Here is a 15,624-nt window from a genome sequence, read left to right on the forward strand (position 1 = left end):
AATTTATTAAACTTTTAATTTTTTTTATGAAGCCTAAATACTTTATTGTGGGAAATGTTGTATTTTTTTGGACAAATTATCATATATTTATTTGTGTATATATAAAGAGTAGACTTTCCTAATATAAGAACGTGATCAATTTGGAATTGGATCCAAAGAAGAAAAAGGCCAACAAAGCATTTCCTAAAGCAAAATTATGCGGGGGGAACACGTGGGGTTCACCCAATGGTCTGTGACACACAAAAGAAACCGCCCGGTAAATTCAGCAATCAAACGAAAGAAATTCCAAATATACCCTTTAACTCAAGGTTAAAATCCCACAAACCGAAAGGACAAAATGGGAAGACAATAAAAAAGGCACGTGAAGAGATAAATTCCACAACCGCGCACAAAGCTCCAACGAAAGATCTCTCCCCACGAACTTCCCTTCTCATTCTCTTCTCTTCCCATAATCCCTTTCTTCTCTTTCAAAAACCAAACCTCAAAACTCTCTCCCATTTATATACCCCTCCCTCCCTCCCCCTTCATCTTTATATATAAAACACCTCGCTTTTCAAACTCTTCCCGCTTCCTTCTTCACCCGTTATACCCACTTAATTTCCTTTCCGATCCCTACGAATTTCTTCCGTGATTCTAGGGTTTCCCATTTGTAAAGAGGTCCGTGTTTTGAATTGTTTTGTGTTGGCTGATCTTTTGATCCGTAGATCGTGTGTGTTGTGTGTTGGAGAGGATATAATTTGTGGGTTTTGCTTTAGATCTTTTATGGGTTTGTATTTTGGTTGGATTTGGTTATGTGGGTCGTTGTGGGTTTTTGTAATTATCTCGAAAGGATGGATTTTTGTATACCCCTTTAATGATTAATCTCAGTGTGGAGTGGGTTTTATACGATCTCTGTATTTTGATTTACCTTTATTGTTAATTTGATAACTGCGGTTGTGATGGTGTAGAGTCTTGGGTTATTTGTAATTTAGGGATATTTTATGCTGATTTTTTGTACTGATTGTTTTGGAGAAAGAATTTAAAGAGTAGAGTTGTGTCGTGTGCAGAGATTTCTTATAAGGCATGGCAGATCAAGGCTTGGAAGGAGCCCAACCTGTTGATCTTAAAAAGCATCCTTCTGGGATTGTACCTACTCTTCAGTGAGTTCTCTCACTTTTCCAAACGTTTGTGCCTTCTGGTTGTGTACGGTAGCTATTTTTTGTTGACGTTGACCAAATTATAGCGTTTCATCAGTAATAAATGGTGGCTGTACATATATATGTATGTATATAGCAAATTTCAACGAGGAATTGGTATCGTGGACGTTTTTATTGATGTATCCAGAAATTGGGGTTTACTCTGGAAAAGAAAGTTTAACTTTTCGGCCTAAGCTCCATATGAACTTATGGTACATGGTGTGATTCTTTAAACTCTCCAGTTTTGAAATATTCATGAAGATACGTCAACTCTTTCTCCCCTCACCTCTCTTTCTCTCTCGTCAGTTAAATCGAAGTTCTAAGAATCAGTTACATCCACCAAAAGTTACAACGAGTTCACAAATTTCTTATTAGTTCGAATAGTTAATTAGAAATATATAAATTTCTTCTATACATTAATATAAGGTTATATCACCCAATCTCTCGCTCCCTCCCACCTCTCTCTCTCTCTCTCTCTCACACACACACACACACACAAATAACTGTTACAAGTTTTGGTAATACGAGAGTTAAATCAAAGTTCTTAGCAATGAGTTACATTCACCAGAAACTAAGAACTTGTCTAGATTTACGGTCTAGCATAGTCTTTGTAATATTTCCAAGAACAGTTCGGAGAAAATTCACCCTTCCTAATAAAATTGTCATATGTAACTGCAATATGTGATAACTGGTAACTAAGATAAAATGCATATTCTTGCTGACTAAATTAATCGGTAAAGACTTAGGGATGGAGCACATAAACTTTGGTTTAGGCAATGTATTTGCGTGAGATACATCAGCATTTTTGCACTTGTTAAGCATAGTAGAAATGTGTCAAAAATCAATTTAAAGTTAACATGCTTCTAACACGTGATCGTTTTGAGAATGCAGTACATTATAAATGCTTTGACGATCATTATTGACTTAAGTTTATTTTAATTTCTTTTTGGTTAATATGTTGCATTTAAGAAATTTATTAGTTGGCTTGGATGTATTTTAAATTTACATGAAGTGTTGTTATCGTAGCATAGAAGTTTTAATACAAGTTTAATACAAACAAGGCTCAGTCGGGTTCTCTCTTTGCACGATCATTATTGACTTAAATGTCTATTTGTTTTTGCTTTACAAGCTTAGGCACTCGATGTATGGACCATCTTTCTCTATGTATCTTGATTAATGTACAATGCATTATATTGTTTCCCAGGAACATTGTGTCAACAGTGAATCTAGACTGCAAGTTGGATCTGAAGGCCATTGCTCTACAAGCTCGCAATGCTGAATATAATCCCAAGGCAAGTGGGGTTTTAGACTAAGCTAATGAAAAAGTTTGCAAATAAAACAAAATAAAGTACAAAAAGCCATGCAGATAACTTTGGCAAGGGTGGAACTTTGTTGTTTCCTTTTGCATTTGAATTCTTAAGATTTCAATTATTATTTCATTGAAACAGCGTTTTGCTGCTGTTATCATGAGAATAAGGGAGCCAAAAACCACAGCATTGATATTTGCATCGGGAAAGATGGTAAGTTATTATCTATCTAATTTTTAAATGACATGGAGCTTGTCAGTTGCTTCCAGTGATTTACTATATTTCTATGATTGCCATGCATTTCTACTGTAGCATCTGTTTGTTCAAATTCAAAATGTAAAAGAACCAACAAGAAAGATTCACAGGGTGGACTGATTAAATTGCTAATTTGATTTGGGGCATAATCCTGTTCTCTATCTCTGTGAACCCATGCCATGTTCATATTTTATTACATAATTTAATATTAACACAAACCCTTGTGTTATTAAGACATCAGGGCATTGTGATCTCACCTGCCTGAAGTTGTACTAAAAAATAACAAAAACAAAACAAAGACCTCAAACCAATATTTATAATTTATTCTTTCAATATTCTTTTCATGCAACCATATTAAACAGATAAGAATGAATTGGAACTTGATGAAACTTGTTTGATTTGAATTTAAATTGAGCGAGAAATTGTGTGTCCTTGATGTTTCTCTAAAGTTCTAGGGATCTTGTTCTTTTTTTCCTTGTAAACTGGTTGCTGCACTTGAAGTGTATCTTGTTTTAGCTATTCAGATATATGATGTGGTGTAGGTCTGTACTGGAGCTAAGAGTGAACAACAATCCAAATTAGCTGCAAGAAAGGTATTTACTTTCTTTCCATGTTCTGTCTTAGTGTGAGGAGGTTGTCAAATCCTCTCTCTACAGATTGGCTGTTAGAATATCAATGATAGAATCCCGCAGCTTCAGAAGGTCTACTTAATTCTATCTTAAACTGTTATCATTTGGTTCATTAATTTTTCAAAGGGCTGACTAGTTTTGTGGTGTCTCAATTCTGTGACTATTTGAATTCCGAAGCTTGAATCTGTCAAATTTCATTTTATAAGTGTGCTAATTTTCTGACAGAGATATAGTTGTTGGGTATTAGAGTGTTGAGCATAGTTGATGGTTGAAAGTAATTTTGACCTTACATCTTTTTGTAAAAAAATGTATGTAAGAATAGTTGTTTACTTATTCATGTGTTGATATATCATCATCTGAGATTAAATTGTCACAGGGAGCCAATTCTCGGTTTATTATTTTTCTTATTATTCTTAAAGCTGTTGAGCGTCTCATTCCATAGCACCCCTTCGTTTTAACATGAAGCTTATAAAAAAAACTAATATGAATTCTTTTACTGATTATTGTATCTTGTTTTTACTTTCCAGTATGCCCGTATTATCCAAAAACTTGGTTTTCCTGCTAAATTTAAGGTATGTGCTTCCATCCCCCTCATGTGTAGGGCGCTGCAATTGCCACCAGAAACTACTCTTAGATTTCCTTTTTGTAAAAGAAAAAATGAGGACATCTTTCAATAAGAATTCTTATTTTCTCATTTATTTAGTGTACATTCTCATATATTTTTAATCTGGTGCAGGATTTTAAGATTCAGAATATTGTTGGCTCGTGTGATGTTAAGTTCCCAATAAGGCTTGAGGGTCTTGCCTATTCCCACGGAGCCTTTTCAAGTGTGAGCTTTTAGATCTTTATCTTTGTCTCTATGGGATCGTTTCTACGTCCTCAAGCTGCTAGAAGTCTATCTATTCTGAATATTTTTCTTCCACATGACTTGAATGTTTATGTTTTTCTTAATTATATGTCGTAGGCCCAAGTTGCTCAAATTATGTGAGGGCTTTCTGGGCCCAAGCTATAAAACAATAAAGCTCAAAGCCTTGGGCTTTCTGGCTTTTCAATACTTTTTAAAAAGTAATAATTAAAGGTTTTCATTCTTTATTAACCAAGAAATCAAATTTATTAAGCCTAAATGCCAACTTTCTTGTGTTCAAGGGTCTTGTTTCCACATTAACTATGCTTTCTCTTCTTAACATTATTGTTTTATATATAATGCATCTAAAAAAACGGGGCTTTTTTTTGTACCTCACACTTAAACCCCAGAAGACTAATGTACTTTAGCGCGCCTTAAGGTTTAGAAAACTGTCTGCTCAACATTGACTACGCTTTCTTGATTTTTCTAAGTGATTCTTTGTAAGTTTGTTAATGGGGAACTAGTCCAACAGTGACTTTTCACGTGTCAACAAGTTTGAGATGTTGCTGAAGTTTGTGTTGTGAGTGATGTGTGCAAACGTTTAATATTGGTGAATGGATTCCTGAGAGTTATTATTGTTTTTAATTTTTAGTTACTTGATTGTAATTAACATTCACAATATATTTTATCAGGTCAAACATTTAATTTGATGTTGAACTTCTATTATATGTGTACTTGATTGTAATTAATATTCGCTATATAATTATCAGGTTAAACATTTGATTTGATGTTGAACTTTCTTATGTATGTGTAACTTAACTTAATTATTAAAACTTACATCCCCATTTTTTTTTTCAGTACGAACCAGAGTTATTTCCTGGATTGATATATCGGATGAAACAACCAAAGATTGTTCTTCTCATTTTTGTCTCAGGCAAAATAGTTCTAACTGGGGCTAAGGTAAAAATTCAAATGCCATTTTTCATTTTTTGTGCTTTTGCAGAAATATTTTTCAAATATCAAGGATAGATTAGTGATTAGCTGAAAGTTTGTTATCACGAGGGTGAAGCCATTTTTGTTTGGGCATTAGTTTATTCAGTTGGGAGGTCTCCAAGTTCCTTGACTCAGGATATTTTGTGCCGATCACCAAAACAAAAAAATGATATTTTTTTTTTGTGTGTGTGGAGCCTAATTTAAGTTTAAAGAAACTATTGCACTTTATTGCATCCTATACTTTAAAAACACACGGTCTATCTGTATGGTTACTATCACAACTGCAATCTTATCTTTAATCTGAATATATTTTGTATTTTGAATCCTTCAGGTGAGAGAGGAAACATATACGGCTTTTGAGAACATATACCCCGTGCTTACAGAGTTCAGGAAAAACCAGCAATGGTAAGATGCTTCAATTGAAAATCCCAAGAGTTCACTATGGCTGCTAACATTAATCTTTATGCATTTTTTCCCTCCCAAACCTTGTGTCATTGAAATAATGAAAACGGGACTAGTGCTCAAAATACCATAATGGAGACGTAGCATAAATAACCGACAGAAGATAAAATCAAGTACAATAAACATTTTGCAATATACATGCTAACTAAAGAAAAACAAACAAAGCACTACATCTTAAACAACGACTTCAATTTTTTCCCCTATATGGGCGATTATAGATTACTCACAATCATGTGGATATAGGTCTGAATTTTGTGCTGGAAGAAATTAATAATCTTAACTCATTCCTGTATAAAACAAGCAAGCCTATTGCTTGTGGTTTCGTCTTAACAAATCTGTTTGATGGATTTTTGGTTTTGTTGTTTTTTCTTATCTAATGTTTGGTTGTTGAGTTTTTTGGTGTCGTTGTTTCATCCTTAACAAGCATGTGTTTTTTTGACAAGTTTCTGGTTTCATCATTTCATTTGAATGAATCTCTGTTTGCAGATTTTTGGTTTCGAACTAGCCATATGGGAAGTTGATTTTCCTTCATGTTTAGAGAACAAACTGACTGGCACACAGACACAAGCAGCTAGCTAGCCGGAAAGGAAGTGTATTTATCGAGAGATTGCTTCCAGTTTGAAGATATATGGAAGACTTTCGGTTTTGGGGGATAAAATGGAGGTTCTAGTGGTCACTGTCTTTTACATTTAGTGTCTGTCTCTATGTGATAAAAAAGTGGAGGGAAGCTTTGAAACTTTTTTTTTTTCTTCCTTTTTTTAATTTTGATAAATGTGATATTATGTGATCAATCAAAGTGGGTGATTGTGTATAGAAGAATTTTTGTTCCAATAACTGACACCAGACAATTATGCAATTTATATTAAGCTTTACACAACATGTGGTATAGTTCTACTCTATAGATTCTAACAGGCATACAAACATGTGTTAAGAGTTCAAAAGAGACATGATCTTATTTTTTTTGACGTTATTGTGAAATTTGAACTTTCTTTTTACTTAGTTTGAAGTTATAACAACACACTAATTACTGACTATGTTGCGACTCTTTTACCATTATGTATCATATGAAAATTTATAGAAGGTTCTTTACTGTCAAAAGTGGGTTAATTCTGGTTTATATGGTTTGGATAATGAATTTAGTAGGATTAATACAAGTGTTACAGTTGGGTAATATAACACCACAGAGTTTCATAAGCTTAGAAGTATTTTTGCTCAAGATGTACAAAGTTAGCCATATTTTAAAATTAGTAAAAACATTAATAACTTCAAAGTACAATCTTCTTTAAGTATTTAAAGACGAACACACAAATGAAATAGTTAGAACATATACCTCTATCAAGAGGTTGGAGGATTTGAGAAAAAAGACTAAATATAATAACTATATAAACAAGTTAAATACGCACAACCACTAACAATTGAACATAAAGGCTCTATACATTTTCATTTATAATATAAATTTAAAATGTTCATGTTCAATGAGAGAGACAGTTGGAAACCAAGAACATCTCTTGTTTTCTTCTTGAAAGCAGCCATTTCTCATGATTTGAATACTGTTAATCGCATCCAGTACCTACACCAACCAGGACAATAATATATTATATATCGATGACCAACAGAACGTTGGACTTGAAGACAGTGATCTGCATATCCAAACACAAATATTTATCATTTCAGACGTTTAAATTCAAAATATTAAATATTCATACCCATGAAACAATATGTGAGATCTAAACGAACATACTACTTTTTATTCTAAAGATTTTAATATCCGTACATCATTGACTCAAACCATCTTACATTATTTAACAATGAAGCTCCCTTACAACCACTAACAATGGGACATCAAGGCATTCATTCATTTCCATTTACAATATAATTTTAAATGAAAATGATCAGTAAGAGACTACTGGAAATCAAGAACATTTCTTGTTGTCTGCTTGAAAGCAGCCATTTCTGAAGATGGAGCCAATATCATGTCTAGGCTTGGTCTGGTTATAATGCTAATACTTTACAGTTGCTTTAATGGCATCCAATATCTACACCAACAAAAAATAAGGTAATATATTGGTTAGGAATGAACTTTTGCCAAGCACTTTACGAAAGAAATTGGATAGTAATCTCTTACTTTGTTCTTAGTAGGCATGTAGAAAGGTTCAAACACAAGAGGGAAGGGAGTGTCCAATCCACAAACTCTAGAAATAGGAGCCTCCAACTACAAGAGAAAATGAAACTCATTTTGTTGAAGTTTTTGAAAAGGAACTAGACTATAATAAATAAAATTACAACATTAGATAACTCAGAGTTATACAGAGAAAAAAAAGCAGTCCAATTCAAATTAATATCCTGAATAGAATAATTGTAAAATGCCTTGGATAGAGAATACCAAGGGGCAGCAAGACGATGAGTGGAATCCTTTACAACACCAGAACTTATAGAGTATTCAAACAAAAGATACTCAAAGTAACTATAAAACTAGTTTGCATTCTACAAGCCATTACTAAAAGAAATTATGTTTTCCATCCTTACATATATGGAGACAAAAGAAGATAAAAGTCATTTTTAAACAACGTTGACAGGATTAGTTTGCTTCTTTTGAAGCCGTTTGGGCTTTTGTTCTTCATGGTACACAAATTACACCAAATTCTTTTCTAACTATACCCTTCTAATGATTGGTTTTAGGGGAGGTTTCTTCAACCCCTTGCCCTTAGGCCATCTTTTCACGCTCTTTTGATGAATATACATATCCTCCTCTTATTAAAAACAATGTGGGGCTAAGAAATAATAGATTTATAACAAATTCCAATGAATTTGGATAGACCCTGACCTTCCTTAGATTGTATGTGTGAAATAAAAGGTATTATCCTGCTAAAAGGTGAATTGTTATGTTAGGCCACCTATTACTATATTGTACCCTAGGAATGGTAGGAAGAGGAATTCCCACTTGACAAGTTAGTTACATAGGGGGAGTAGCAAAGGCAAGACCATTTTTTATAGTGGAAGGGTGAGAACATTTTCCATGTTTTGTCTAGGAGAGTTGGAGGAGGGGAAGGGAGAATTTATCAGCCCTCTCTAATCAGTGAACTTGAGAGCTAGGTGGGATTATTTCTCTGTCACGTTTGGGTTCTCGCATCCTTGACATAGGGTTACTGGTGATATAATTGGAGAGTTCCTCCTTTTCGGGAGGAGTGCTTTTTATGGACGGCCGAAGCGTGTGCTGCTCTTTTGGGACTGCAGGGAGAACGGAATAAAAAGGTATTTAGAAGGTTAGGGAGGGACTCGTTTGAGGTTTGGTTCCTTGTTAGATACCATGTTTCTCTTTAGACTTTTGTTTTTGAAGACCTTTTTAACTATTCTATAGGCTCTATTTTGTATAGCTGGAATCCCTTCTAAAAGAAGGGTTCTTCTTTTTTGTGGGTTTGGTTTTTATGTCCCCTTTTAATCTTTCATTTCTGTCTCAGTGAAACTAGTGAAAGCCATTGTTTTTATTTAAAAAAATCAGCAAGGAGTGTTATGTATTGCTTTCTGGTATCTTCTTCCTCTTGATATCAATATTGTTCCAAGGGAATAGCTTACACGTTAGGAGATGGTGTGCAGGAATGGGCATTGAAGAGACTTTGGGTGAGTGAAAGTTCAGAATCTTCTGGTACATTTTATGTTTGTACTTTTGATTCACAATGACTCAACTATTGCAGTTACGTCCTGATATGGAATTATCTGGACTACAAAGACCGAACAAAGTCCTAGATCATATTTCGACAAGTAATACTATTAGCTAAAAAATTCAACTTTATTACCAATATACTTTTTTTTCCATTCAAACCCCCTTTTGCTTATTTAGTCTATACAGAGACAAAGGAGAAGGATATGGATTGGGTTGTGCAAGGAGGAAAAAGGACGAACCACATGTAAGACATTTATGTTTTGCTCTCCTTGCTGAAACAAATATTATGAAAATAACATTGATACTCAATAACCATGGCTTTATTTTGAAGATAAAGTGTGTCTGATACATAGTATTAGTACTCATCTCTCCGTTTATGATTCTTAATCTTTTTAAAAATTCATTTATACCAAAGAAATATGCTGAAAATGTGAGCTTACCCGTAAGAAGCAGCGCTCAACAATGGAAGCAGATATTTCAGCACCAAAGCCTCCGGTAACCGGAGCTTCATGGCTAATCTACAAAGAGACGAGAAGATTAGTGATAAATCTATATTTATCTCTGATAAAGTTCTTACATTTCTAAGAAAGCTTGTTATAAAGAAAAGAAAATGCAACTTACAAGAAGTCTTCCAGTCTTCCTAACTGAGGCCTCTACCGTTTCCTTATCCCAAGGTAATAGAGTTCTCAGGTCTATAAGTTCACAGGAAATTCCTTCCTGTAATATATATCAAACAAATCAAGATCATAAGTTGATAATTCTCTAGGATCCTAGTGAAATCACAGATTGAAATGTAAAAAGTTATTTACGTGCTTCTTCAAACAACGTTGAAAAGCCGAAATCCTACAGCAACTAATCTAAGGTTTGGAATAATAGGGAGTGCTGATCTTGTCACGATGTACCAGCATTCACATATAAGATTCTGTTCGACTTCCAATCGAGAAGGTTTACTTAAGGAAGGGCAAAATGGGAATTGAGGTTGTTTTTAACGTTTAGAAGAGTTTAACTGTTATTTAGTTTCTCTATTGAAGTGTTTCTGAATTGGGAGTTATAGCTCCTTTAGTCAGTTATGTTTGCTTTGGTTTATTTGTTGTGTTCTTCCTTAGAGAAGGATCTTGTATTTTGTGTGGTTCCTAGATATTTATGGAGAGATAATTGACCCTCTTGAATTGTTCACTACTGGTGTTGAATTTTCTTGTGAAATTGTTTTAATTGACAGGAATTCCTATCACATCTGAATTCATATAAGCACACATTTCCCTTTTCCATATCATTCACGGTAGTATTCACAGTCAACCGCTAAAATTCCACATCGCCTATTAGGTTCAAACAAAATCTCACGCTAGCCACGCTAGCTAATGAAGTGATCGTGAGTATATAAGTGAGAATAAATATCTCACATAGCATGAGATCTTTTGGGTGGTTACAAAAGCAATATCATACAATAATAGAGATAGGTGAAAGTTTGGTTGTTCTTATTAATTATCGAGAGGGGTACTAGTCTCTTCCATTTGACGATGGGCTTGAAGTTTTGATTCTTTTGAATAACCATATGTCTACGCGGTGGCCCTTGATGTAAAGGTTTGAAATGTTTGGAGAAGCTGTCAAAAGTCCGAGGTTCATGTCTATGAAGGGAAAGTTCAATTATTTATGAACTTGAAGCAACATAATGCAAGGGATAGAGACCAACCCGGTTACAAAAAAAATGAGTATAAAACAACCACACATGAACGGATGGGATAAAATAAGTTAAAAATAGAAAGTAGTTTTCCCTTTCCCACTGAAAAGTAAAACAGTGAAAGAAATTCAGCCTGCCAATATAGATCTACCAAGAGTTTTCCCTTTCCCACCGAAAAGTAAAATAGTGAAAGAAGTTCAGCCTGAAAATGAAATTATAACTCCACCTTACCCATCCAAATGCACATCATAACCATAACCTCTTCTACCTTATAGAAATATACAGCAAAAAATCATGTAAAGTGATTTTTTTAAAACAGAAACCATATCCTAAAATTTCTTTTACCAGGTTTATCTGAGACTGTCATCATAGAAGCGAAATAAAAAATAAGTGAAGTGATTTACTTTTTCAGCATCAATACAGGCTTGTTCCATAACAGAGAGCTGCGCTCCCCAACCAACCAATGTAATATCGCTGCCTTCTCGGATCACCTGAATATCACATTTTCAGGTTCACCAAACATCATGTACATTTATGCATTATAGAATTATTGATAAATAATTAGAAATGAAGAGAGTTGAGAGCATACGTCAGCTTGTGATAGAGGCAACATGAAGTCATCCTCCGGAACTTCTTCAACTGCCAAACGGTAAAGCCACTGAAGACAAACACTCAAGATATTTTCATCTCAACTTCTGGACGAACTTTGATGCAAACAACTTATAAAAGCTTTCAAGAAAAAGAAATACCTTGGGCTCAAAAAATACAACGGGGTTTTCATCACGAATGCATGAAAGTAGCAATCCTTTGGCTTGGTATGGGCTTCGAGGGATGACGACCTGTTTAGTATGAGAATGATGATAAATAAAAAATATATTTTTTTAAAATAGTAGGAATTCATGCAATGGAGTTAAGAGAATAGACATATAACCGAGTCACGCCCTAAGCAAAGTTTACTCTCCAAAGAAGTTCTATTCTGGTGCAGACCAAACGGCGAGTCCAAAGGTTCTTTTCAACAAGAAAAGATTGAGATTACAAAGCAGCACGAAAAGATGGCAGTCTACAACAAAACTAGAAGTGAGAGGTGAAATTCTATCCTCTTTCTCCAATTCTGAACTTATTCAAAATGACTGCTGCATTTATGGTAAGAAAGTCTACTGAGTCCATCAGCAGTAGAGACTACAAGGAAGAAACCAGTATACAACTAGAAGTTTCAAAATTGTCCCTTGACTTATCAGTCAACCTGACTGAATGGATTGTGGAGTTAGGGACACTAAATTTCGAATCATAAAACTCTATCCTTTGCTCATCAGAAGATTCTCCGTCAATAAATTGGTTGCCAACATAGGGGTCATAATCAAAATCTCCTTAGCTAGGAGATTATCTTGAAAACACATCAATGTATGAACAACATTGTGTTGTGGTTTCTACGTTGTGATTCACCAGTTAGACCCATCGAGATATAAACAGTATTGATGTACCATAAAATACTAGAGTTAGCATATAGGGTATATCTGTTTCACAAAGTATCTAAAACTTATCAAGAAGAATCAGCAAAAGAAGGAAACGTACTTTGATACCAGGAACATGACAAAAGAAAGCTTCAGGAGATTGTGAGTGATAATGACCACCATGGCCAACCGCTCCATATGGTGCTCTAATTGTTAAACCTAAGGGATTCATAAATATGTGTGACATTTAAGGTCAATGGCAAGAAAATAAACATGAAAGAAGTCAACTATATGCAAATAGAGAAGCAAATTTACCACCACAATTGAACTGATTTCCGCTACGATATCTGAACTTTGCAGCTTCATTAACAATCTATGAGGACATAAGTTTCTCAATATAATGCCAAACTGGAAGGCAGTAGGAAGAATTTCAACAAGGAAGAAGCTTACCTGATCAAAAGCTGGATATATGTAATCTGCAAACTGAATTTCTGCTATGGCTCTATTTCCCTATCATCGAAATCACTCCTGTGTTAGAAAAGGGATAAAATTTAAAATACAAATGATGTTTAAATTCAAGCTACAATAGCAAGTATGAAAATTCCTCAAAAATTACCATTGCTGCCAGACCAATGCCAAAACCAACAATACCCTACATTGAAGATAAGTTAGAAAGAAACTTTTCTCACATACTTGAAAATAGAATATTGACATGATATTAACAGGGAGAACATCACTGTACTCTCATTTGATCTCCAAAATTTCAAAGTGGACAAATAAGCTACCTGCTCACAAAGAGGGGTATTGAAAACTCGATCTTTCCCGTATCGATCTGCCAATCCAGTTGTGCACCGGAAGACCCCACCAAAGCCCACATCTTCTCCAAACACATAAGCACTGAATATAGAAGTATAACGTTCTTTAGCATAAAATGTTCTAGTGGAACATAAAACAAACAATGGGCATAAAGGGTGATAAGAAATCAGCTCAATTACACAAAGAGGAATACAATCCTCCAATTCCACTTTGTCAAAAATATATATATATGTTTATACAGAAGAACGCCAATATGTGGCCTCAGAACAAACAATCTCTAATAAAGAGCTGTAATGTTTTCACCTAATCAAAGGAAGCAGCGAAAGCCACAGACCCACCAACAACCAATTCACAATGTATTGACAGATTTCATCAATTTTCCTTCTCTCTCATTTCCATGCAAGCTCTCACTAGCTCTTTAGCCACCGACTTCATTATTTCCAACTCCCTCTATTAATGAAGTTCTCTTATTTTCCAATTCTCACTTAGCCAGCTCCAAAGGCTCGGGCAAAAGGGTAACCAAACACCAACCAGCAATCAAAGAAAAATCGTATATACACAACAAAAATCAAAGAAAAACCACACCCATCTGCATGCAATGATAGAATCAGAGAAGAGATAAAAATATATATATATACAAGCAATCAGAAACTAAAAACGAAGAAAAGGGTATTGAAGAAACAAACCGAGGATCAGTTTCAAGGGCAATATGAAGTGCTTGGTTGATAGCAGAATAAAGATTCATAGATTTTCCAGCATGGGTCGTAAGATTTCCATCTGGGGAAGCAGAAAATTGCCTCCTACAAAGGGAATTCAACACTGTTTGCGATCTCCTAAGCACAGATGCCATTTTGGAAGAAATGATCGCTTTGGCCTACTTTCACAAGGTTTATGCGTAACAATGAACGAGAAGAGCTTCAAACAGATTGTACCAAAGCGAATTCGGAACAAGTAAGGCAAGTCTTGAGATTATCCAATAGAACTGTTGATATGATAAACTGCTTTCTTTTTCTAGCTTTCAGTTGCGTCTTTGAAATTTCATAATTAAAGTAACAAGATGGATAAAGCTGAATATGGCATTTAATATTAAATAATCAAATATATTAGAGATATAAATGGATCGGGTTGGGTTGAGTCAAATTAGAAATTTATTTATGTACCAATTTGATAAATTAACATAGCTCATCAATGGAAATGGTTGGAATGGTCCTTAAGCCACATAACAAAAAGAAAAATGAAAATTGAAATTTTCGAATATGAATAAGTAAAACATGTGTAATTAGACAAAATCTAGATAGATCGAGTAGATGATACACCTACAATTGACCTCGAGAAAACAATGTATAGATCCACAAGAATGGAGCTATTGAATGACATTTAGAAAATATGAATTTCATTAGCTTAATGATGTTTACCAACTTAATGTGAAAGTCTTGAGGATTCTAGAAATACCCTTAAACATAGCAGTGGCCTTGGCGCAAGCTCCACAAGTCCTAATGTGTAAAAGTGACTCTCCAAAGCAAGGACAATACCATTTGAGTCATGATCCAAGAGAGTCACATCATGCCATGGGGAGGGGCTGACCATTGGGCAATGTCTTCAACACTTGGGGGAGAATGAACTACCTGAATAGAGTCTGATGTAACAATTTGATCAAAAGATGCAGCATGTTCATCTCCCAACTAATAAGATGGAGGATCAACATTTGAATTTTTGTGACCATTAAACGTTAGAAGGTAGCATCTCTGTCATATAGCAGAAGTGTGTGTTAGAACTAAAGAAAATTATTTAATTACAAAAAGAAACAGAACTAATATTTCATTATCAATTGATGAATATTTATGCCTCTAACTATTTGTTTAATTTGTGTGCTGACGTTTGGGTCTCTTTTATGTTGGTTGTCATTGTGAGCATTTTGAAGACTTAACCTTTGGGTCCACTTTTCTTAGTCTAGTCTTGTTTTCAAGTTATGAGATCCTCACACTAGTGTGGTGTTGAGTTTACCATACTGTGATGTCTAAGTTAATACTGAGAGTATGAGTGTGTTACCTAAGCACACAAGAAGTAAGGTTGATGCTCTCTTTTTAGATTACTTACTCTTTCCTTTTGCAATTGTAGAGAGCGACCTCTTGTTATATTATGCCCAAAAGATAATGGATCTTGAAGTTACATAATGCTAACTTTGAGTTTTATTTGTTGGTTATAAACTCAAGACTCTTGACTTTTTTTTATAGAACACGTGTTTCCCATGCAATCTACCGTTTTTTTAACTTGGGTCAGTCATGCATGAGTTTTGAGTCTTGTCTAAAGCAACTTCTAGATGGATATTTCAAAACATATATATACAATTTCT

The 15,624-nt window shown here is 34.5% G+C and overlaps 2 protein-coding genes across 2 annotated transcripts; one reads left to right on the forward strand and one right to left on the reverse strand.

Moving 5' to 3' along the window:
- Positions 1-388: 388 nt before the first annotated feature.
- On the forward strand, positions 389-6,544 carry LOC101216807 (TATA-box-binding protein). The gene is made up of 10 exons (XM_004144018.3): positions 389-657; positions 1,047-1,139; positions 2,380-2,467; positions 2,624-2,695; positions 3,280-3,330; positions 3,894-3,938; positions 4,103-4,195; positions 5,069-5,170; positions 5,535-5,608; positions 6,152-6,544. Coding segments are annotated over exons 2-10 (603 nt in total). The 5' UTR covers positions 389-657; positions 1,047-1,062; the 3' UTR covers positions 6,153-6,544.
- Positions 6,545-7,386: 842 nt separating this feature from the next.
- Positions 7,387-14,311, reverse strand: LOC101216174 (2-oxoisovalerate dehydrogenase subunit beta 1, mitochondrial). The gene is made up of 13 exons (XM_004144015.3): positions 13,958-14,311; positions 13,241-13,352; positions 13,072-13,107; positions 12,906-12,965; positions 12,771-12,828; positions 12,577-12,674; positions 11,754-11,843; positions 11,594-11,662; positions 11,409-11,495; positions 9,948-10,043; positions 9,767-9,844; positions 7,791-7,877; positions 7,387-7,701 (listed from the first exon to the last, which is right to left on the reverse strand). Exons 1-13 carry the CDS (start codon positions 14,119-14,121, stop codon positions 7,666-7,668), a joined length of 1,071 nt encoding a protein of 356 aa, XP_004144063.1. The 5' UTR covers positions 14,122-14,311; the 3' UTR covers positions 7,387-7,665.
- Positions 14,312-15,624: the final 1,313 nt, after the last annotated feature.

Source organism: Cucumis sativus, chromosome 1, assembly GCF_000004075.3.
Source record: "Cucumis sativus cultivar 9930 chromosome 1, Cucumber_9930_V3, whole genome shotgun sequence".
Classification (NCBI taxonomy): domain Eukaryota; kingdom Viridiplantae; phylum Streptophyta; class Magnoliopsida; order Cucurbitales; family Cucurbitaceae; genus Cucumis; species Cucumis sativus.